The sequence below is a fragment of the Schistocerca serialis genome, chromosome 2 (genome assembly GCF_023864345.2).
Source record: "Schistocerca serialis cubense isolate TAMUIC-IGC-003099 chromosome 2, iqSchSeri2.2, whole genome shotgun sequence".
In the NCBI taxonomy this organism is placed as follows: domain Eukaryota; kingdom Metazoa; phylum Arthropoda; class Insecta; order Orthoptera; family Acrididae; genus Schistocerca; species Schistocerca serialis.
In genome coordinates this window covers 398,892,746-398,917,203 of record NC_064639.1, presented here as the reverse complement: position 1 = coordinate 398,917,203, position 24,458 = coordinate 398,892,746, and the positions used below count along the sequence as shown (strand labels likewise).

The 24,458-nt window shown below is 38.2% G+C and overlaps 1 protein-coding gene across 5 annotated transcripts in view; it reads left to right on the top strand.

Annotated features, from left to right (window-relative positions):
- LOC126457226 (uncharacterized) overlaps positions 1 to 24,458 on the top strand; it is a 204,656-nt gene that overhangs the window by 118,948 nt on the left and 61,250 nt on the right. For 4 of the 5 annotated variants that reach the window (XR_007585451.1, XM_050093354.1, XM_050093352.1 and 1 more), the window contains one exon: positions 22,110 to 22,688. The exons of the other annotated variant lie outside the window; for it this stretch is intronic. Coding sequence is in view for 3 of the 4 variants with exons in the window: in XM_050093354.1 (XP_049949311.1) it covers positions 22,110 to 22,688 (579 nt within the window). In the remaining variant the exon portion in view is untranslated. The remainder of the gene's footprint in view (positions 1 to 22,109; positions 22,689 to 24,458) is intronic. 5 annotated transcript variants of the gene reach the window in all.

The following is a 24,458-nucleotide window of genomic DNA, read 5'->3' as shown; positions in this document are numbered from 1 at the left end:
TCATTTTAATTTTAAGTTTTTATGAAGTAAGCTGAAATCAATGTTTCTGCTGTGTACAGAGCACAGCTTTCTCACCCTACACTTTTATAGCTCTTCTACAGCAGTGTGCAGTGCCTCTAACTCTAATTTCATGCCAGTAAAGTTTGAATATTTACAGAAGTGATGGCAGGTGTTCCTTGAACTTCAGAGACTATCTTCATATATCTTAGGTTTATATACCTACAATGTCTTGGTAATTGATTTCAGAGATATCTCCAACATTAGCCTATACAAATGTATGTGTTGAGTCACTTGTCATTCTCTCATCACAAGACATCACTTTGCCCATTTGTCCAATAAAGTTCTTGGTTTTCTTCTTTTCTGCTTTTGTTTGCACCTAACAATCTTTGCAAAGTTACCCCACCCAAGCATAAGTCTTACACCTTCGGTTGTTTTCAGCTTCCTAGTGACATGGCTCAACAAAAGACAACTTTTGCCTACAGTTCCCTTCTCATGAGGCATAATTATGACATGCAGTGAGAGTTTCTAGGCAACATAAAATACATAAAGATATTCACAGCCAGTTAACTGTACTTATCATCCAGCAGGATGATGTAGGGGTAACACAACCATGATTTTCCTACCAGTAAAGTTCACTCTGTCTTTATCTAAGGAGCCATTTTGCTCAGAACTTCCAAAACCAACCACACACACTGCTCGATAAAACTTAGTAGGAAGCATGTAAAGTAATCCCGGTTGACGGTATTGAATTTATTCAGCAACAGATGTAACAAAATTCGTACATTAACTTCAAATACAACATTTAAATATGGCATACAGAAAGTAAAAACTTTTCTCTTTTCCATTTATTGTTGACAGTGTCTTGTTTTTTGTTCATAATGTGGTGTCAAGTCCTTTAAAGCCTCTCCTCTATTGTAAAACAGTACATGATCGAGGTGAGTGTTCTCACCTTGGGTGCTCTGAACGCACAGACATTCATGTACACTATTTTCTTGCTGTATGGTTGACAGTCATGAATAGTAGACTTGTGGATTTAAACTTTATCTGTCCCCACAGACCTGTAATTTGGAGCAGTTTACTATGCGGTGTATGGCAGAATCAACCTTCCACAGTACTGGCAGTGTGGATTACTAGTCAGTTTTATTATGTGGCATATTGCAACTGTCGCGATTAAATCATTTGTAAACATGTAAGCTGCTGAGTGCAACCTTGAACAATGACTTGTCTGCAAAATTAGACCAGAGCATCTGCCAGTTTAAGTATTCATGTTTCATCTGATTTGCTGGGGACCGTTAAGCTTTCTTGCCATTGATTTCAATTACTCTCTTTGTCATGTAGAATCCTAGGTTGGGAGTCTTCTTTAAAACATATTTTGTGATTTGCAAGGCAAAGATTATATATCCTGACACCCTACTGTCAGCCATATTATATGTCGTAGCCATATTATATGTTGTGATATCTCGCCCATACTTCAAAGTTCAACAGGCTTGATGACACCTTGAGGCTATTTACAAGGCTTTTCATTACGAGAGCTGAATATTTTTCCTCACAACCTGTTAAGGGTAGGCCATCCTCATTAAGTAGCTTTGTCAGCTGATTATTGGCTACCTGAAACAACATACGTTTTGAAATTAACCAGCCTATGTAGTTTTTGATTTGTACAATCCATTTTCTAATTATGGGTATGATTTCTTCAACGTAGCAGATTTTGGATAGGGCCAGTCTGTTTACACATTCAGTCTTTTGATTGATATTTAATTTTCTTGTAATATTTGCTACAAGGCACTTCTTATTTTTTCTGCCATTCATTTGAAATTGATGTCTGTTATCTTGTTTGTGTTTTTCCTTAATTTCTTTATTAGCAGGTCCATTTCATCACATTTGATGAAGGGCTGTGGCATGGGATGAGCAATTTCAATTAGCTACAAGACATGTGTTTTATTGTTGCCTTTCCTTTATTATTGTCCTTGCTGCTTCTTTATAACAGTCCATTGTTTTCAATACTTTTGTGGTGGCTTTGGGTTCTGTAATTATAATGGTAACGTCATTAGGTGTTCACAGTGAATCATTATTCACCATTGTGTAATCTTGGTATTGAGGAGTTGATTGTTCAAATTAACTGTTGTAAGGAGGTGATGAACAGCTTCATTGATAAGGGGCAACCCTGCCAAACAGAAGGTTGGATTGGGATTGCTTCCATGAAATGTCTGTTGACCTGCACCTAGGAAGTCAGTTGGTATTTATTTAATAACAGTAAATCTATCGTTGTTTGTGAAAATCTGAAGTGTTGTTACAAACTTGTTAGGTATTGATGGCTAACTTCATCAAAGGCTTTCTCTAACTCTTATGTTCAGTAGCCCTAGTGTTTGTGCCTGATGCTTCCATGAACAGAAGGTCATATCTCTTAAGGAGCAAGTTACAGCTCTAATACTTTCATTAGTTACACTAAACATCTTTTCTGACCAGAGGTTTCTGAAGGAGTTTGCTTTAATCTTGCCACTATGAACCAAGAAATTATTTTCAACTCTAGGCATAACAATTTTATTGGCATTATATCTGCTGTTCTTCATAGTATCAGTTTCTGGGGAACAAATATGATGATTCTAAGTTCTTCTTTCTTTATCAGAGTATAGGCATATCAACATCACTGTGCGCCCCCCCCCCCCCCCCCTCTCTCTCTCTCTCTCTCTCTCTCTCTCTCTCTCTCTCTCTCTCTCTCTCGCACTGTCCAGTTTTTGTAAATATTTTTTTACGCGTTACTGACTAGTATTTTACATTACCATATGTAGCCAGTGTGTTACTTGTATGTCTCTGTTTCCACTTTTTTCAGTCATATGTTGTTGTTGTTGTTGTTGTTGTGGTCTTCAGTCCTGAGACTGGTTTGATGCAGCTCTCCATGCTACTCTATCCTGTGCAAGCTTCTTCATCTCCCAGTACCTACTGCAACCTACATCCTTCTGAATCTGCTTGGTGTATTCATCTCTTGGTCTCCCTCTACGATTTTTACCCTCCACGCTGCCCTCCAATACTAAATTGGTGATCCCTTGATGCCTCAGAACGTGTCCTACCAACCGATCCCTTCTTCTAGTTAAGTTGTGCCACAAACTTCTCTTCTCCCCAATCCTATTCAACACCTCGTCATTAGTTATGTGATCTACCCATCTAATCTTCAGCATTCTTCTGTAACACGACATTTCGAAAGCTTCCATTCTCTTCTTGTCCAAACTATTTATCGTCCATGTTTCACTTCCATACATGGCTACACTCCATAAAAATACTTTCAGAAACGACTTCCTGACACACAAATCTATGCTCTATGTTAACAAATTTCTCTTCTTCAGAAACGCTTTCCTTCCCGTTGCCAGTCTACATTTTATATCCTCTCTACTTCAACCATCATCAGTTATTTTGCTCCCTAAACAGCAAAACTCCTTTACTACTTTATGTGTCTCATTTCCTAATCTAACTCCCTCAGCATCACCCAATTTAATTCGACTACGTTCCGTTATCCTCGTTTTGCTTTTGTTGATATTCATCTTATATCCTCCTTTCAAGACACTGTCCATTCCATTCAACTGCTCTTCCAAGTCCTTTGTTGTCTCTTGACAGAATTACAATGCCATTGGCGAACCTCAAAGTTTTTATTTCTTCTCCATGGATTTTAATTCCTACTCCGAATTTTTCTTTTGTTTCCTTCACTGCTTGCTCAATATACAGATTGAATAACATCGGGGAGAGGCTACAACCCTGTCTCACTCCCTTCCCAACCACTGCTTCTCTTTCATGCCTCTCAACTCTTATAACTGCCATTTTTTTTCTATACAAATTGTAAATAGCCTTTCGCTCCCTATATTTTACCCCTGCCACCTTCAGAATTTGAAACAGAATATTCCAGTCAACATTGTCAAAAGCTTTCTGTAAGTCTACAAATGCTAGAAACGTAGGTTTGCCTTTCCTTAATCTAGCTTCTAAGATAAGTCTTTGGGTCAGTATTGCCTCACGTTTTCCAATATTTCTACGGAATCCAGACTGATCTTCCCCGAGGTCGGCTTGTACTATTTTTTTCCATTCGTGTGTAAAGAATTCGCGCTAGTATTTTGCAGCTGTGACTTATTAAACTGATAGTTCGGTAATTTTCACATCTGTCAACACCTGGTTTCTTTGGGATTGGAATTATTATATTCTTCTTGAAGTCTGAGGGTATTTCGCCTGTCTCATACATCTTGCTCACCAGATGGTAGAGTTTCGTCAGGACTGGCTCTCCCAAGGCCGTCAGTAGTTCTAATAGAATGTTGTCTACTCCCAGGGCCTTGTTTCGACTCAGGTCTTTCAGTGCTCTGTCAAACCCTTCACGCAGTATCATATCTCCCATTTCATCTTCATCTACATCCTCTTCCATTTCCATAATATTGTCCTCGAGTACATCACCCTTGTATAGACCGTCTATATACTCCTTCCACCTTTCTGCTTTCCCTTCTTTGCTTAGAACTGGATTTCCATCTGAGCTTTTAATATTCATACAAGTGATTCTCTTTTCTCCAAAGGTCTCTCTAATTTTCGTGTAGGCAGTATCTAGCCTATCACTAGTGATATAAGCCTCTACATCCTTACATTTATCCTCTAGCCATCCCTGCTTAGCCATTTTGCACTTCCTGTCAATCTCATTTTTGAGATGTTTGTATTCCTTTTTGTCTGCTTCATTTACTGCATTTTTATATTTTCTCCTTTCATCAATTAAATTAAATGTTTCTTCTGTTACCCAAGGATTTCTACTAGCCCTCGTCTTTTTACCTACTTTATCCTCTGCTGCCTTCACTACTTCATCCCTCAAAGCTACCCATTCTTCATCTACTGTATTTCTTTCCCCCAGTCCTGCCATTTGTTCCCTTGCGCTCTCCTTGAAACTCTGTACAACCTCTGGTTCAGACAGTTTATCCAGATCCCATCTCCTTAAGTTCCCACCTTTCTGCAGTTTCTTCAGTTTTAACCTGCAGTTCATAACCAATAGATTGTGGTCAGAGTCCACATCTGCCCCTGGAAATGTCTTACAATTTAGAACCTGGTTTCTAAATCTCTGTCTTACCATTATATAATCTATCTGAAGTCTCCAGGCTTCTTCCATGTATACAACATTCTTTTATGATTCTTGAACCAAGTGTTAGCTATGATTAAGTTGTGCTCTGTGCAAAATTCTACCAGGCGGCTTCCTCTTACATTTCTTACCCCCAATCCATATTCACCTACTACATTTCCTTCTCTCCCTTTTCCTACTACCGAATTCCAGTCATCCATGACTATTAAATTTTCGTATCCCTTCACTATCTGAATAATTTCTTTTATTTCGTCATACATTTCTTCAATTTCTTCGTCATCTGCAGAGCTAGTTGGCATATAAACTTGTACTATTGTAGTAGGTGTGGGCTTCGTGTCTATCATGGCCACAATAATGCATTCACTATGCTGTTTGTAGTAGCTTACCCGCATTCCTATTTTTTTATTCATTATTAAACCTACTCCTGAATTACCCCTATTTGACTTTGTATTTATAACGCTGTATTCACCTGACCAAAAGTCTTGTTCCTCCTGCCACCGAACTTCACTAATTCACACTATACGAACTTCACTAATTCACACTATATCTAACTTTAACCTATCTATTTCCCTTTTTAAATTTTCTAACCTACCTGCCCGATTAAGGGATCTGACATTCCATGCTCCGATCCGTAGAACGCCAGTTTTCTTTCTCCTGATAACGTCCTCTTGAGTAGTCCCCGCCCGGAGATCCGAATGGGGGACTATTTTACCTCCGGAATATTTTACCCAAGAGGACGCCGTCATCATTAACCATACAGTAAAGCTACATGCCCTCAGGAAAAATTACGGCTGTAGTTTCCCCTTACTTTCAACCGTTCACAGTACCTGCACAGCAAGGCCGTTTTGGTTAGTGTTACAAGGCCAGATCAGTCAATCATCCGGACTGTTGGCTCTGCAACTACTGAAAAGGCTGCTGCCCCTCTTCAGGAACCACACGTGTGTGGGGCCTCTCAACAGATACCCCTCCGTTGTGGTTGCACCTATGGTACGGGTATCTGACCAACGGCAAGGTCCGTGGTTCATTGGGGGGGGGGGGGGGGGGGGGGGGCGGGCAGTCGTATGTAAGGTAACAAATACTCCACTCCTCATCTGTTAGATGCCTGTAATCCTTACAGATAATAATTTTCCCCTGTAATTTGCTTTTCTGCAGTTCTAAAATTTTCTTTTGGAATTTTTAAAAATTGCTTTTGTTGATCTTATCTGTCACCTATTTTTCCTTGCAGTTCACAGGTGGTAAAGATAGTAGTACTCTGTTATTTCTCCTGGTCCTCCCACGATTCGGTCACATTGTGGAAAAAAAATTTTCAGTTAACTCATGATTTGTAACAAACACTGAACTCATTTTCCGATGTCGTGTATAGCAAGCCACAATTTAATTATCAGTATCCTCTGCCAATTATTTTGGGATGCGTTAGATCTTTTGTTTTAACAGTTACAACAAAATGGTTGGAAAATGTGATGGGTATTACATTGTAATCTTGCATAGTTATTCCTGTTGCGAAGTAGTCTGTCAAGCCATGAAGTTGCTGCTGCCTAGACATATGCCTCGTGAGTACGTGTGACGGCAAGTTGTTCAACTGCATCTTTATGTTTAGCCCTCTAATCATGATTTGCTGGGTGCTACAGAAGGGTGTTGTGCCTTTTGAATCCATTGCCCTTAAAATGTAATAAAAATCTACTATGTAATAATAATGCTGATGATGTTGATACCTTTTGCTTGTCTCAAAAAATACAGGCGATCATCACTGAAAACCTTTTCCCTTGCTGCTCTGTTATTTGAACCAGAGGTATTGTAGAGGTTTAAAAAGATTATCCCATTCGGAACATCTTTGACAATGCATCCTTGCAGCTCTTCTTCTATACACTATAATTCTAATCCATTCTTGGTTAAAATAAAGCAACCTCTTCTGCCGCAGCCAACTTTGTTATATACATTGTGTGTCTGAAAGAAATGTATTTCTTCACAAATGACTGCTTGCAAAAAGGCAAGGCTGGTATCATTCGTTTTAAGAAATTTCCCCAAAATTGTTCATCTCTCTTTTTTTTTTTTAATTTTTAATCCCACAAATATTTAAAGTTATGAGCGTTTGCAATCTTCTACTTTTCTTGCAGTTAATAGTTGATATTTTCCAATTTATTAATGTGTTTTATTTTTTGTTGTCCAGATTCATTTTCTGATTGTATCATATCAACCTGTGCTTCATCTTCATGTTGTGTTCTTTTCTTCGTTCTTCATTTTAGGACATGCAACATTAAATTTAGTTTGACCTTCACCTTTGACAATTGTGCTGCACTTTGGTGTTTGAGCAACTTATTATTGCTGCATTACACTTGGTAGTTTGTCAGTGAGAGAGATTTCGAAGCATGTTTCACTTTATTTACATGTTTACTGTTTTCATTATTATTTTTTACTTGAAATCTTTGTTTGTTGTTGTTGCTTTATAGTCTGCTATATTCCTTTTTCATCAGTTGTTTACTTTCCTGTCGTGTTAGACTCAAGTGGTCTGTTACATTTGGTTGTTGTGCCTGATGTATCATAGCTTTCACTTGCTTTAAGAGTACCACCTCAAGACAGGCTGGTAAATTCATTCCATTATCAGACTTCTGCTTCCTTGGAGTTTTTGATGATTTTCCTCTATCTTCTTCTGTCATTTTCAATAAATTCCTGCACCAACCGCTTTTATGCTGTTTTCTTGTATTGTAGTTGCGGGTTGGAATTGAATACTACTTCCCCTCCTATCTTTTTGTCCAATAAAACTGTTCTTGTTTCTTCAATCAAAGTTTGAAGGAAGTCTTCAAATGAGACTAATGGTTGTTCTGCATACTGTTACTTCCTACATTAATGGCAAGGTATCTTATTCTGTAGATGTCTGATGCAGTGTTGTAGATCATTCCTTAAAACACACCACCGCTGCAGGCCATTTTTTGCGAATTTGCGCTGACTTGTTTCACTAGTGACATGTAGATTTGTTCTGGGTAGATAACACGCCGTACACCCAGATACAGTAATGTGGGAGTGAACCTCAAGTTTTATGAACACTTGCATTGACTGTAAACTGTTATAACACTGGATTTTGTGCCTACTGGACCTTATTTCAAATTCAGTTTGAAAGAACCTGTGTTAAGTGATTGTTTCCTAGTTCTGGGGAAGATTCAAAATTCTAGCAGTTTCCAGTTCACTGTTTACATTACAGGTGTCAGTCCTGCTAACAGCACCATCACGAATGGTGAAATTCAAACTCCCACTTAGTTTTCATTAAAATCTTGTCCAGCAAACCAGAGTTATACAAGAACACAACATACTTTCCATTCTCTATCTGGGTGAATTCAGGAGTATCTCCTGAAACACAGAAGTTATCATGCAACCGATCATGCATTTCCAAGGCAGTAGGTGGAACATTGTAGCATTCTCATTGAAAAAGCACGTTAATGTATTTTTTCTGAGAGATCTCAAAGACATAGGCAATGAGTGGGAACCACTGAATACAAAGGAAGCCTACTTAATAAGATTCATTGTTTACAAAACCGAGAAAATTTACAGCAGATCCATTAAGAACTGTTAATAGTTCCACATATCTGACCACAGAGCACTAAGACCGATAGTTACCAAGATGTTTCAATGTCTTTTTAAAATTTTGTGAGCAATCTGGATGTCCAACATTGTTTATGTTGTTGGCATGATTATGCCATCACACTGAATGATACTATTATTTTTAAGGCTTTAGAGTATCATGACAAATTCTTTTTCATTGATTAGTCACAAATGGTTATTTAACTGGGACCGTGGGATCCATTTCAATGTGACAAATCAAGAATGCTGCTGAATTTCCATCATTTCCTGAAGATGGATTTCCAAACTGAACGTCATGTATGGTAGTTGTAGAAACTATTCTCAGCAGAGATGTCAGACCCTTAATATTTTGTCTGCACAACTGTCTGAAATATCCAGGTGTGACCAACACACAGCTGAGCTAAATGGGAAATGTACAGGAAAATTTGGCGTCTTCACACCTGCATGGTTCCCACTTAGACTGACATAAATCGGAGGCTTTGGTCATAGCTTGACAGTGTGTTCATCACACCTGAAGATGTTTATCAGTTGAACTGATGAGATATTATCTGATGTCAAGCCTGAGAACCATTTCTACAACTAATGCATTGGGAAAGCCTCAAGTTTTTCAACATCTGCAGAACAATTAAATTAAATTTTGCAAAGGATTTCGATAGATAAAGGGCAGTGCGGTGAAAGGAAACAGCCCAATAAATAGAAACTGATATCATTTTTGAGTATGGGATCCACAATGCCACTAAAAAACAAAATCATCATTGACATTCTTTGTGATGAAAATGCTGTTGACCAATGTGATCTAGAAGAGTCTGAACGTTGTCCACTGCCATATGATTACAATTGACTGCAGAGGATATTTTGCTGTGGCTTGTAAAAGTTCTCAAGTCCTGGTGCTGACGTGGTAAATTTTGCTGCAGTGTGGAGCACTTGTTGAAATCACACTACTACACATTGCTTCCACAGTGGGGAATGCCTTACCCTTTTTGTCATTGGAATTCTTATTGTGAGCACTTTGGGGTATGTATGTGCCTTGGCATTGTATCCCTTCTTTCCTTTCTTTGTTAATTAATTTAAAGGCTATTGTGCCCATACATGATGATATTTTGTACAGTCTGTTGTAATGTTTGCACTGATTTATGGAGTACATCTTGTTTGCTAGATCAGTGCATTTTTGTTTAAGATCTGAAACTGCTCTCTTAACTTGAAGTCTTTTTCTTTCTTAAGATTGAGAACATTTTTACTACTTCCTGTGGATTTACCTCCATTTTTTATTTGTACAGAGCTGTGCTGGCCTATTTTTTGATTCATAGTGGCAGTTGCTGTGTTACCACTACAATGAATTTCTTAAATGATTATGCTTCACAACACTGCATCTGTTAAGTGTGTCCCATTCTTTATTTACAGATTCCAGTTATATGTTTTACAGTAACTTGTGAATTTTGTTTCTATGTAGTGGACGAGTAAAATAAATGTTTGGTTGTTGGTATTTTGGATTGCTGAGCTGCCATGGGAAAAAAGAATCACATACTGAATCTTACCTACAAAGCTAAAGTAAAATTATAGGTTATAGTCAAGAGATTTTTATGTTATATAATATTAGATTTAGTGTGGCTAAGAATACAGAGATATTGATGGATTTGGTGAGAGGCATAAAGATGTGGGGAGGGGGAGGATGGGCTTGAGAAAAAAGTGACTGATGGGTGGGAGGGAGCAGCAGCAAGTGGATGGGATGGACATGTGGCATCAGTGTACTTACCCTGGCAGCATCAGGGTAGTCGGGTGTGACACTCAAGTTTTATGTGAAGGAGTGGACTGGAAGGTTGAAGATGAAGTAGGGGAAGTGGGAGCCTGCAGAGAGGGAGGTGTAAATTGAATGAAGTGAGGGTGATTGTGGCAGGAGTGGAGATGGGTTTGGGATAGGTTTTAGCAGAAAACAAGACCAGGGCAATTTTATTATGAAAGGATGTGTTGTAATGACAATTACCATCTGCATAGTGAACAGAATCTGATATTGGGGGGGCAGGGGGGGGGGGGAGTGATGGATTGTGAACCAGCCATTGAAGTACTTAAGATGACCCTGATTATAAGACAACTCACTTTTTCTTTCTTTTTTTCGCAAGAAGCTTCTTTAGAAAATTTCATATCAACATATTCTGACTAATCAGGATTACAAACTGTTTTATAAACAAAAAAGAAATGGTTTACATTAATTTGCAGACCTATTCCTTTTTATATTTTTCACTTACTGACCCTCTCAATTTTTCATCATTATCCTAACAGAACAGCTGTGAAATTTATATCTTCATTGTCACAAATATTTGGCTGTTTCTTCCAAATAAGATGTGATTTCTGATGTTGAGGTTACTGTGGGACCTGAGAACACAGCTGCTTTTATCCATATACATATTGGATTTTACTTTTGTGCCGACATGAGGGTGTTACAATGTCATTTGCTTCCAAACGTATCATCAACCCGTCACTCTCTCATTGGCTGCTGTAAGTAGCAGCATCTTCCTGTCATACATCATGGTGAGTGTTAACAACATTGTAGCACGAAACATAAGTACACCACTGCTCCTTATCTCGATATGTACCATCTCGTGCAGAAGTGAATACTGTTGTTGAATATTTGTGCAACTTTAAAGTCAATTCAATTCCAAATATGAATAGGTTCAGGCAAACTGCGATTGAAACATGGTAGGTGTTTCTAAACAACTGAAGTACACAGTATAAATTGCACCTGTCTGGCATCGTGTCGTAATTTGCTGCCTGCCCCTACAGCCAAGCTCATATCAGTGTTTCCCAGTCTAAATCTTTTGTAGTGCTGTGGCTGAGCAATTTGAAACAATATCTTCTTGGGTGCAAGTCACATCTAACAACAGCAACTAATACAGGAACAAAAGATTGCCAGTACGATTTAATCTGATTCTTGAACTTTCGGTCGTCCTGTGATGTACTGACATCTGTTGGTACTATCTCTATGGGTGGTCTTGCCACCATAATTTATTCTCAGATGAACATCACTATCATGTTCTAAACCTTATTCTAATTTCTCATGACAAGCCACTTAGTAAAGCATCATTACAGTATCTTAACCGAATAAAATGTTGGTCTGTGTTCAGAGTAAAGTCATGTTTTTTGAAGAAAAACATTTCCGCTTTTGAATGTTACCTTTACTTAAAAGGCAGCATTAATGTTTGTATCCATGTATATTTTTGAGCTTTTATTGCAAACCTGTTTGAATACAAAAAGAGTTTGCAAGGGGATAGAATGTAGTGCTATTTCCTCCTGTGTTTCACAAAACTTTCAGATTCTAAGCAGAGCAATTGATCGTTGTAGTGCCTAGTTCATAGTTTCACCCGTATCCTTTCCACTAACGCTGCGCGAGTCAAATGTCACATGATTGTTCAAGCAACGTCGATACTGTATCTAGCACTTTGGCATATCAGGAAATCTTGAACCTGTTCAAATGCGAGTATCATCTGCCCAGACCTGCCCTTTTGAATTCTTCAAAATAAATCTGCATGTGACCTCAATATTCAAAGCTTCATCTGTAAATTTAACAACATAAAAGTGTTAAACTCAGCAGCAATAGTTTAATCTGTGAATGCATGATGAGCCTGTATTTTTCGAATGACAAATTTGGGAAAAAATGCTTTAATATTGGAGTAAATACAGTATATTCTGCCATTGAGTGGTCAGTTTTGCTCTTAGTCACTGGTGGTGTATATTTGTGTACTCTGGTAATTACTTCTGAAGAAGGACATCATCAGGAAGCTTAGCAACATTTTCAGCCTTGTTTAGACGAGGCTTTTCGTTTATAATAAGTTGGTGTCAAACAGTGGAAAAATCCATGTTGGAATATAACAATATTATGAAAAGGAAAGTTTCTGCTCACCATGTAGTGGAGATGCTGAGCCGCAGATAGGCACACCAAAAAGACTGTCACAAATAAGCTTTCGGTCGACAAGGCCTTCATCAAAAATAGATGATGCCTGCCCCCGCCCCCCCAACGCGCGCGCACACACACACACACACACACACACACACACACACACACACACACACACACACACACACACACACACACACACACACACACACAAAACACACACACAACTGCTGACGAAGGCAGGAAGAGAAGGCATTCGTGCCTGACATTTACAAGGAATGCCGAGAACCTGGGTCTTAGCGTGTGACAAAAAAGAATAGCGCACAGACCGATACCTGCACAAACTTCCAAATCGTCAATAGAGTTTCAAAAGAGGAATGAATAATATGCTTGTAACATGGAGGAGAATTAATATGTGAGCTTGAGCACCTCAGACATAAGATGCAACAACTGGAATGTGTTCTAAGGGGTAACAGGTACTCTGCCAGCTGCATGCGAAGTGACATGTTCGAAGAAGTAGTATCGGATATAACTTTTTCTGCCATACATCCCCAGGGTAATGGACAGAATCTGTCACATATTGCGCAAACATGGCGTAAAGACTATTTACAAATTGTCCAAGAAAATTAATGTCCCTGATTGGCAAATGGTAAAAGGAGACAACTCCTGTTGTTGGGAATATACCGCATACTGTTTACACATGGAGAAGTTTATATTGGAATGACTGGACCGTCCATCAACACCAGGATCATTGAATATACACTGTATTGCAGGCTGTGACAGGTGGAGAAATCGGCTGTGGCAGAGCATGTGCTGTGTGAGACCGACCATGTAATAAAATTTAGCAACATGTAGGTTCTTGCTGTGGAGAAGAGCTACAGCAGTAATGACCAGAGAAGAAAAATGTCTGCCAAAGATCCCAAACTGGTAGCCAACAGGCAATATTTCAACAAGTAGATACAAAAGTCTCAACAATTATAATCCTCCACTGCCTTTGACTGACCGAACTGCACTGTCTTCCTTGACATCCAAATTAAGGGGACAATATAATGAAAAGGAAAGTTGCTACTCACTGTATAGCGGAGATACTAAGTTGCAGGTAGACGCAACAAAAAGACTGTCACAAATAAAGCTTTCAGCCAATAAGGCCTTCGTCAAAATCAAAACAAACACACACACACACACACACACACACACACACACACACACACATGCGCGCGCGCTACGACAGCTCACGCTTCATTTGTGACAGTCTTCTTGTTGTGCCTATCTGCGTCTCAGAATCTCCACTATATGGTGAGGAGCAACTTCCTTTTCATTAAATTACAGAGACAAAAATTTTATTTCTTTATAATGTGTTCACATAGCCAGTGTTACTTACTTATCTGTCAGCCAAAGTAAGTAGTAGGTGCAGGACATTGTGACTGCTAGCCAAACGATGTTGCATTGACCTTTGAGCTTCACAGTGGGAATCAGTCAGTTTGGCAGCTTTTGGCACTGTCAGCGAATAAATCATTAATGTCACGGTTAAACGGAAAGAAATTTCTTAGAGCACTTTATTACTGACCAGTTGGAGAAATCCTGATGTTATGATCCACATGTAATCTTTTGGCAAAATAAGTCTAGAAATTAAACAACAGTATTGTTCACTGACAGAAATACTATCATCAGTACAATGGTGGGTTCTTTAGGTCCAAAAGGAGAATGAGTGGAAAGTAGAACATGTAAAATATTATTTCACTTCATAACAAGACTGGTATACTTAACTTTGTATAATCCATTTCCACAGGAATATTCTGATTTTGTATAACTATCTCTGACTGTTAAAGTATCACAGGATACAGACAGATCTACAAGACACTTCATTCGAAGTATGTAGATATATGCTCATGTACATAAAAAACAGCATACCTTGAACAACTAGAGATAGGATGTTCATATTCACAGGACAGGTATATTAGTATGTTTTGCAGAAATGATTAGCATTTCAGTCACCTCGCTTTAGCATGTGTCCTGTTACCTAGTAGTCGCAGGGTCTGTCATGAAGCCTGATAATTTGTTCCATGCGTGGTGGCATTGACACATATAAAGCACGAGTGGTATCCTGTGGTATAACCATCCATGGTGCATTCAACTGGTTCCAGAGTTCATCTGTAGTGGTTATCATTGGGTTACAGCACTGCAACTGCCATTTCATCATATTACACATATTTTCGACCGGTGACAAGCCTGGTGATGTTCCGGGCCAGGGCAAAAGGCTGACATCCTGTGACACCAAGAATTCACGTGTTTGTGCAGCAACATGTGGTAGTTGTGCGTTGCCTTGCTGAAAAAATGGCATCTGGGGTGTTTTGCAGAAATGGTATGGTTACAGGTCACAGGATGTCATTCACATAGGTCACACTGATCACAGCACCCTGCACAAGCACCAAACTGTGGTTTGTGGTTGTACATAATGGCACCCCACACCATAGGGCCTCGAGTTGGTGCCTCCCCGTGCCTGCGGCAAACCCAAGTGAAACCCGTCATTTTCAGACAGACATAACCTGGATTCATCCGAAAAACACTATCTGATTCCATTCCTGTTCTCAGTGACATTGTTCCATACACCATTGCCATCTAGCGTGTTTCCACACATTCGTGTAAGGTAGGTGGAGAAGTGTATTATGCGCATGTAATCTATGCCATAATAAATGGCGACATACTGTCACCCCCTGATAGTGTACAATGAGTTACGCTGTTCTACCAGAGCTGAGGATGACACAGATGTGGTCTGGATGGTATGACCTCACCCATCTTGTCGTGTTCTGCGTCCCTCCATGAACCATCCTGCACACACCCATTGCACTGCTGAACCATCCTGCACACACCCATTGCACTGCTGCAGCACGTCATTACATGCGAGCAGCAATTTCACATTCTGTCCTGCCCATAATGCACCCTCTTTTAAACTCACTGATACGATGGTATGGTTTGTGCATATGTCTGCGAGGCATTCTGCACGTCTGCTCAAGTCACAGTGATCCATTACCTTCAGTTTACAGCAACAACGAGAGCTGCAGGCACCGTTTTACTGATAGGTGGTATTGTCGTCTGATATTGATGTCAACCTTGAACCTGCAGGCTTACGTGGTTCAGATTTTTTTAAAAATTTACATGAGTGTAATATTCCCACTTTAGCATAAAATATTAAATACGCTGGTGCCCCATCTAACACAATGCAGCCATATTAAACATTGATCACGGACTGGGACTTAGCGTTCCTGTGCTCAGGTGGCCTGTACATTGGCACCTCGGTGTGTTAGCACTGCAAAGTGGAGAGAGGGTGTGGCTCAACCGGCATATCCCGTTCATTGTTGCAGTTTGCTATGAGACCTCATTACCTTCTCTGGTATTGATGTGAGGCGCTGACTTTGTTATGGTATCGCTGTCTTTTGACTGTACCACAAGTATCCTGGCATATCAGAGCATTAAACCTCCTACGGGCTGTTTTGTGACCACAGATTGTCTTGAGGTGCTTATTGACTTCACTGTTATTTACAGTATTATCGTTCAGTGTTCTCCCTCCATTGAAGGTGATTTCTGATAAGCACATCTTGTAACTTTTGCTGTTTTGCCTTGTCACTTGATGGTAGTGACAAGTAGGGGTGTTAATCTAAGACCAATTTCAGTGTTAAATTTTTGCCATTTACGATCTTTTCTGGCAGCTTTCTTTCTCCCCCTCCCCAATCCCCCCACCCCTCCCCCTCAACTTTCTCTCTCCCGGTGTTCATTTATTAGACATTACCTATCGCACTTATTTATGTTGTTGAAAAAAAAATTGTTATACCTATTAAGTATAATCAGTAGAGAGAGAGAGAGAGAGAGAGAGAGAGAGAGAGAGAGAGAGAGAGAGAGAGAGAGACCTCTTCAGCCACATACTATCAAGCTACAGAAAACTTTTCAAAAGGGATCATTGTCATAATTTCCATGCTCTCTTCAGAGAGGTCACACTTCGAATGTGTAAACGCTTCAACACACACACACACACACACACACACACACACACACACACACACACCACTTCACTGCCATGTTGTACTTCACTGGAGGATCACATGGCCACCTGACACCAGTTCTTCAATGCAAGGTGGTCAGAGTGCTCTTTTAAGGGTGTGATTAATATTTTGTCTGTTGCTGTTGCGCATATTTGTTATTCAACACTTACAGAGACAGAACAGCAGCTTAGGAGACAGCAGTAGTGTTCATAAGTTGTTTTGTTTAATACCTAATGTCACAGGTTGGAAATTAAGACAGTTAGTTGATGTTGTTAGTCTTTAAATATGTAATCTTCTTCTGTGATGTTTGAGCTACAAAAATGAAGTCAATTGTTGTTGATAATCTGCAAGTTTATTTTATTCCAATCTCAAAGTAATAATGCCCCATTTTTAAAAATTAATTTTGTATAAGAAAATAATATTTCTGGTACCTGCAGAGCCCAAGAATTCCTTGCCGTCAATGCATCTTGCGTATAAAACTTTTCCGACTCTTATTTTGTCTCAAAAATTATTTGAAGTCTTTAAGTAAAATACTTTGTAAGGCAAGCGAGAATGTGATTTCCAGATTATTATAGGTGAGTGATATAGCAGTAGTTTTCAATTTCATCATCATCATCACTATTTTTGTGTGTAAAATATAGTGAGAAGTATATGGGAAGATGTGCTGTTGCAATTTGGTTCACAAAATATTTCTTCTGATTATTATCTGATAAATTTCATTACTGTAGTTACTGGAGACTGATGTATTGAATTTTAATGTTTGAGCTTGTCTACATTGTTCTTTGAGTTACATTTTTTGTTTAACTAAATTTTGTACTGTGCTTATATAATATAATTTTCATTCACTATTTTAGCAATCCTCATTTATTCTTGTAGTTTTGTCCCTTCATGTGTTGCAACAAGTTATTGGTGGTTTTCTTTTTATGTCCCCGTTATTATTAATGGCTTTCCAAATTGATATCTACTTTTTTTATTCACCATTGTGGGCTTATGTACAAATGCTATTGTATTAATCCGTTTTAAAGAAAGGTCAGTCATGCAATTTGATTGATTTTTAAACTGTATTAGAAGGTTTTAGTTTCTCTATTTGATTTTTAAACTGTATTAGAAGGTTTTAGTTTCTCTATTTCCTAGTATTTATCCCATCACAATGAGATCTACTGTTTTCATGATTTGGCAGATTTATTTTATTTTAGCTTTGTGGCTGCATCCACTTCTTGCCACCATGTTCATCAGTTAACAAAAGGGAGGGAAATCACATTCACAGTTTATCTGTGAATCATGTAAACTGTGTGCTGTGTCATCATATGATAACTGTTTGTGTACTGTATTTTTTGAGGTGTGGGTTGAAAATTAGCGTAGCGTTTGCCTAAATGAGCATGGAAAATTGGCCCAAAACCTCACTCAGGCTGTTTTATGTACTAGACCAATGCTTGTTGATCTGCCACGCAGATTTGATTCTGGTCTGAAGTATGAGTGCTTAGAGATTATAAAATAAATGTAACATTGTCTGTGGGTGATCTGTAATCTTACCTTAAGTCTGATTTCTGTTTGACACATCTTAGTGTTGACCATTTTTAATACCTCCAACATTTGAAAGTGTCTTACGTTATGTAAGACCCTTTCAAACCTGAAAGCATGCTCTGTGAAATGTACCATTTTTTCTGCAGAAGCAGCTTACAAATCCACAACTGAAATTCTAACAACATATGTTTAAATATTGCACATGATACCATCATTTAGCAGGGCTTCTGATACAAACAAATTGCTACTTGAAACTTGCACAGTTTGATACAGAAATGTTGAGGCATTTGTACATTTCAGCTTTTGCATTAGCATTTTTCTGGTGCTTTTTGCTAATTAAATAAATCACATGAAATGTGACAACTAACCCGCTTTTATCTTGCTTGGGGGTAACTGATTGCTGATGCTTTGCTGTTAGTTCTTTTGATTTTGATGCTGGTTGTGCTTCTGTTAGAATTTAAGGTGCTAAAGTCCCTGTGATGGAAATTTGGCCTTGAATGAGTAGAGATTTATCCTCTGATTTTTTTCACATTTTAACTTCATAAATGCTTCTTTTGTAATCTTGTTCATATGTAAGTCATAGATAGTAGGCATTATTCTTACTGTCCTCTCATTTATCTGCACAGTGGTGTGTACATATAGATTTCCACACAAGTAGTTATGTGTTCCTTTATTACAGTGTGTACAGTCCAGCCATAGTTGTGTGGGCATATGTATTTTCAAATGAGGAGCTACACAAGTGAAACAAAGAATTGCTTTATCCCATGTTGCTTCTGTTGTTAAGAGTTACTTTTTTCTGTTCTCCTTGGAAAGTGAAAGATTGACAATATTAAAAAGAACTGTGAATATTGTAGTGTCCAACAGTACCATTACTAAATCAGTTGGCTGGTCCGTGTTAGTCAATATCTCTTCACATGTCTGCAGAAATTAATTGAATTGCAAAATATAATAAGAAATCAAGAATATTAGGTGTCACACCTTCTATGGCGTAGTACCAATGGTGAAACACCCTTCGGTATCACATCCCACCATCTAAACAGTACGCTTCCTCTTCCAATGATAAGGCTGCTGAAATGCAAGTTTCTCGTTTACTGAGTTTCTCAAGTTCAGTTGCACCACAAACCCTTTGTAAAGCATTGTGAGGAAATTCAAATTTGTAACCAAGTTTGAATGTTATGTAAAAAGTGTGTTTCACCATTTCAGACTAGTTATTATACAAACATTGACTGTAAAACTAAATGAAAATGTTTCATCAGGGAGGTAGTATATTCATTTATATGAGCCAAGACAGAATTTTATTCCCTTTCCTAAAGCCCTTGTGCCCTTCCAGCAGTCTGCATAATCTCTCAATACCTCTGACATCCTTAAGTAACAAGATGAATTGCTGTTTATCTAATAGATTTATACAGTGACACACTGTGGTGCAGGCGTTGTCAGTCATTGCAGTAATGGGGAAATTTCTAAATGAATTCTTTATTTTCTTGCTTATTGGTCATGCAGACTGCCTGTAATAGCCATATTTTTCAGAATATGTTTACATTTCCTCTAATTAACTACTCGTTCTTCGTTAGTTTATTTCACAACTAGTTGTTAGTTGACATCACAGCAGCTGAGAAGAGTGCTCCACCTACCATCTTCAAAGGTTGCCATGGGTCTGATGATGGTCATGTGATATGACCGAAACCGGTCACCTTTGTTCTTGAAGCATACATGGTGTGATCAAGACTGAATTTTTGAAAGAAAAATTTTAAAAAATTTTTGATCACTATTCCAAAAATGTTTATTAAAATTGCATTTCACAACTGTTGCCACTATATTGTGTTGGTTCTTTCTGTGGTGGTCAAATGATGGCATTGAATGAAAATACTTATATTTTTGTTCTAGATTGCATTATGAATTATATAAATGAGTCTGACTAAATTAATCATAGTTTGTCCTCTGCCATTTTGTTGACTTGTAATGCACAAAGAGGCAATAACACAGCAGTACTGCCTGTGATTGAAGTACTCACAAATTAAAAGTAGAAGTGGTAAATTCTTATTTAGTAGAGATAAAGAAGTGGTACATTGTTTTTAACACTCATAGTAGCATGCGTTTTCTCAAGCTGTCCGGTGAAATGTGCTCTATGAAATTTGAAGTAAAATCTAAACTGCTAGCAAATTATTGAAACACATACTCCTAGAGAAAATGATATTTCAGTAAGGATTTTTAAAGGAAAAAAATTGAGACCCTGACTTCATTGTATATTGAGAAACATTTAGAAACCTCAGTTACATGGCATACTATTCTCAGTAGAAGAAACAAAAGGTGGTCAGTTTCTCTGTCAGATTTTAGAACTTAGTGGAAGGAACTAAGAGAAAATCTGTCAAACACACATGCAGAGTTTCTCATTGAATTTTGTAAATCACAGAAATGAAGATTCGGGACATTATTTACTGTGTCCAAATGTTGCACAGTACATCTGGGGCATACCCCTTTTCTATAGTGATACCTGTAAAGATGAAGGTTGCAGTTGTTGTTCGGAGATGAAGAGGATAGTGTAGCATGGAGAGCTGCATTATACCTGTCTTCGAACTGCTACTCTGATTCACTTAATCTGCTTTATATTTGATCTTGCTCATTCTTGATGCACATGCATCACTCAGAGAATAAAAGGATGAGTCGTTATCAACATTATATGTTTTTAAATACAATTCACTTATTGCAATACTAGAAAACCCATCCTTATTGTACTGTTCTTGTTATCAAAATAGAATACCTTCAGAAAAAACTCCCTGCGTGATGGCACAATGAGGCCTTTCAAAGGTAGTAACAACAAAGATGAAAAACACTTCATTTACTCCACGCTGCTTCAGTTGTATGTGGGAAGTTAGCATAGTGTACCAGTTCAGGATCTGAACATGAGTCCCTTTACTCCAGCATAGTGTACCAGTTCAGGATCTGAACATGAGTCCCTTTACTCCTGGCCAGTATGGTACAAATTACTTCAGTTGAGCGTGCCTCTCATCCTGCCTCAAAAGTCTGATAGCAGCCTGGGACAAGTTGAAGCCTTGAGTCTTTCCATGAAATATGCTCACATGTATGATAGGTAGTGGACTGTCCATGAAAGGCAGGGATCTGGCTTAGCACCATTCCAGCACACAGTTTTAACTTGTCTCAGTCACTCAGCAAGAACTCTTTAAACATATCAGACTCAATTATGTGTATCATCGATCTAATCAATCTTAATGAAACACATATACTTTGAAACTCCTTCTGAGTTCAGGCTGCAGAGACGGTAAAACCTGTTTAACTTCGTTTAAGAAGGAGGGTTTAGGTGGACAGAATAGTGCCGAAAGTGAATCATGACTCCCCCCTCCCCTCCGGTCCCCTTTGAAATCTTGCATTATGGTTAGATTGTATTTGGCACTAAAAGGGATTATATCTTTTGATATTGTATATCTGAAAGATGCTGTCACTTAAATTTTTGTGGCTATTGTTCCATTTCTCCTTGTAACAACTGAATGAATAATTAAGAAGAGACAGTTGCTGGTGAAAAGCCTGTATAATTATATCATTATTCAGTATGTCACAGGTGTAGTCTGTTAACATGATTTTGTAGGTAGAGAAAATTTGTTCTACTACTAATTTTAAGAAATTGTTAACATAGCTTGTTAATGACAGTAACATTTGTCCCATACCATTTCACTAGTTTTGGTAAAATAAGTTGTGGGTTGTTGAAATCACTTAGTTGTTCATCTTGGCTCCAGTTTACTAGCTTAAAAGCCTGTTGTGTAAAAAATCATTCAACAGCCAGTTGTATTGCCCAAACAATAAGTGTTGTAGCTGGATGATTATTGAAACTTTGCTTTGAGACTTGATGTTTCATGCTGTCACCAGCAATTACTACATTCTAAATTTTATATTCACATTGTAATTCTGTCACTTTAATATGCTATGTCCCATACTATTTATGCCTTTTCAATATTTAGGACTTTTTTTTATTAATGTGCAGGTATCTTCCGGAGGGCAGAGTGGTGGAGGACGAAGCTCTCGGGGCTCTTCGAATAAGCCACCACCTGGTGCAGTTAATCTAGAACGAAGCTATCAAATATGTCAAGCTGTCATACAGAACAGCCCAAATCGAGACCAGTTACGTTGTCAGTTGAAGCCACCTCCATCTTTGTTGGCTGCTAACTCGAACACTACAGGTGTCGGTGCTACAAAAAAATCAGAAACTCCTGGTAGTGCTCGAGCTGCTACCCAGTATGGTGTGGTTACTTCTTCACGAAATGGAAATGGACAAACTAATAATTCCACTAACACCAAGGCATTTACCCCCCCTTTGCCGGCCTCTGGAAATTTTTCTGTATTGCCTAATAATGGAAATGTAAACAACAGCGTTGGTGTGTCAAAGCCAGTATCCGTAACTTCCATTGGTGGCCAAAACAAAGTGACCAGTTCAAAGGGAGGCTCCTATCATCAGAGACAGCAGTCACCACCTGTATTGGTTCGTCATGTTTTTACATCCCCTCAAGGGATTCCAGTTACAATGGCTGTCTTACCACAATCACAAGCTCCTCCTGTACCTGAGGTAAGTTGCTTTTCACCATTCTTCCATTGCCATCACAAGAACTTGAAATGTTTTGAATGATACTGACAGGATCTGTTTTTTAATGCTTTGTTGTGCTTAAAAATGGATCTTTGTGCTGTTGCATTCTTCTACGAGCAGCTGTAATAGATAATACATTTCATTTGTAAATATTGTCACTTCTTTCACCTGCTAACATATTAATACAAACATCTGTTCCAAAATATTCTGAACAAGTTTGGCATCTCATTAAATTCAATGTAGGTAGTGTCAGTTGATTTTTCTATTTGTCTTGTGGGCTAAGATTGCACTGTCACTGTGTGAACCCTTTTCAGTCACAATTTGTAATAGTGTCAGTGCTTAATCCCAAGTTTCGGAGAAAGAAGACTTTGGAATGCAAAATCATTATGCACGTGCAGTACACATTCTTGTATTGTACTTTATGAAATTTCTCACGCTGTATTTCAAACATTCCTTGCAAAACATTCTGTTAATTTCTCAGTTTCAGCTTCTCATCATTATTTCCTGTCTGTAATATTAGCTAACTGGAGATAATGTATTTTCTGTTCTGCCATATCTTCTAGGTTGTTACACACCTTAATCAAATAACATTCACTTTAAAAAGGACTACCTGTAAAACGCAATCCAGGGCTGGGCGTAAGCTAATGTTAATAAGAAATTAATGCTCAGTCTTTGGTGACTTGTTTGTTTTCTCAGGCTGGTACAAAGATTGATAGCATGCGAAAAAGCATAGAACACTGCACATTTATGGTGCTAAAATGTCATCCCTTTGGAACTAAAGAGACAAAGATAGCAGTTAAAACACATAAGAATCAGAATAATTGGCAATAAAAATTATAATTCTCTCGGAGCAAACTGTCATGTAGACACACAGCGAAGGCAGTGCATTGATGTTCAAAATACTGGTGTTCATTAATGAGAGTCTTATTTCAAAACAAAATTTTGTTAAATGCACTGCAGAATGTGTTATTTAGGGGAAGTGCATGTTGTTACTGGCTAATAAGGTATAAATCTAGTTGGAAAGAAAGATTATGGAAATAAGTTAAAGAAATGAGAGTACAATAGACAGTAAAAGAACCTAATGCTAAGATTAGATGCAATTTTCCTTCCTTATTTATGACATGACATGACTGTGAAACTAAAATTTAGATTTGTTCTACAAAGTATTTTATGTTACCAGTATACACAGTCAGTATCTCTTCTTAATGATTCTTTTGATAACTTCCACGATTACTTTTGAAACTAAATTGAAAAAAAAAAAAAAAAAAAAAAAAAGAGCTTGTAGGTGACAGGAACCTAACCTTACTATATATGGTGAACCCAAACTCTGCTGACAAAATTTGAGATTGTTCAGGGCTTTTTACAGAGTAATTGCATCGTGTTTGATTTCTTACCCCCATTTGTATTTGTATCAATACTGGACAAAAATGTTTGCACAACAGTGCAATTATCAATGGTATGTACTGAATGTCTTTTGTGAAAACAAAACTTGTTCCATTCACTTAAGGTACTTCCTGTCGACAGCAGTAATGCCCACTTTACCCTTCACCATCCAGCTGCATTCATTGTTAGCTATATGTTTACAGTGATATACAGTAACCAAACTCTTGAAATTCTGGAGCACGTAATACTGTTGATGATGCATCACAGTACATCTAGTTGTGGTCATGCTAATTGGGATTTTGAACAATACTGCACTTTTTTCAGCCTGTACAGTACACTGGCTGAACAGACTAAAAACGTGATAATCAT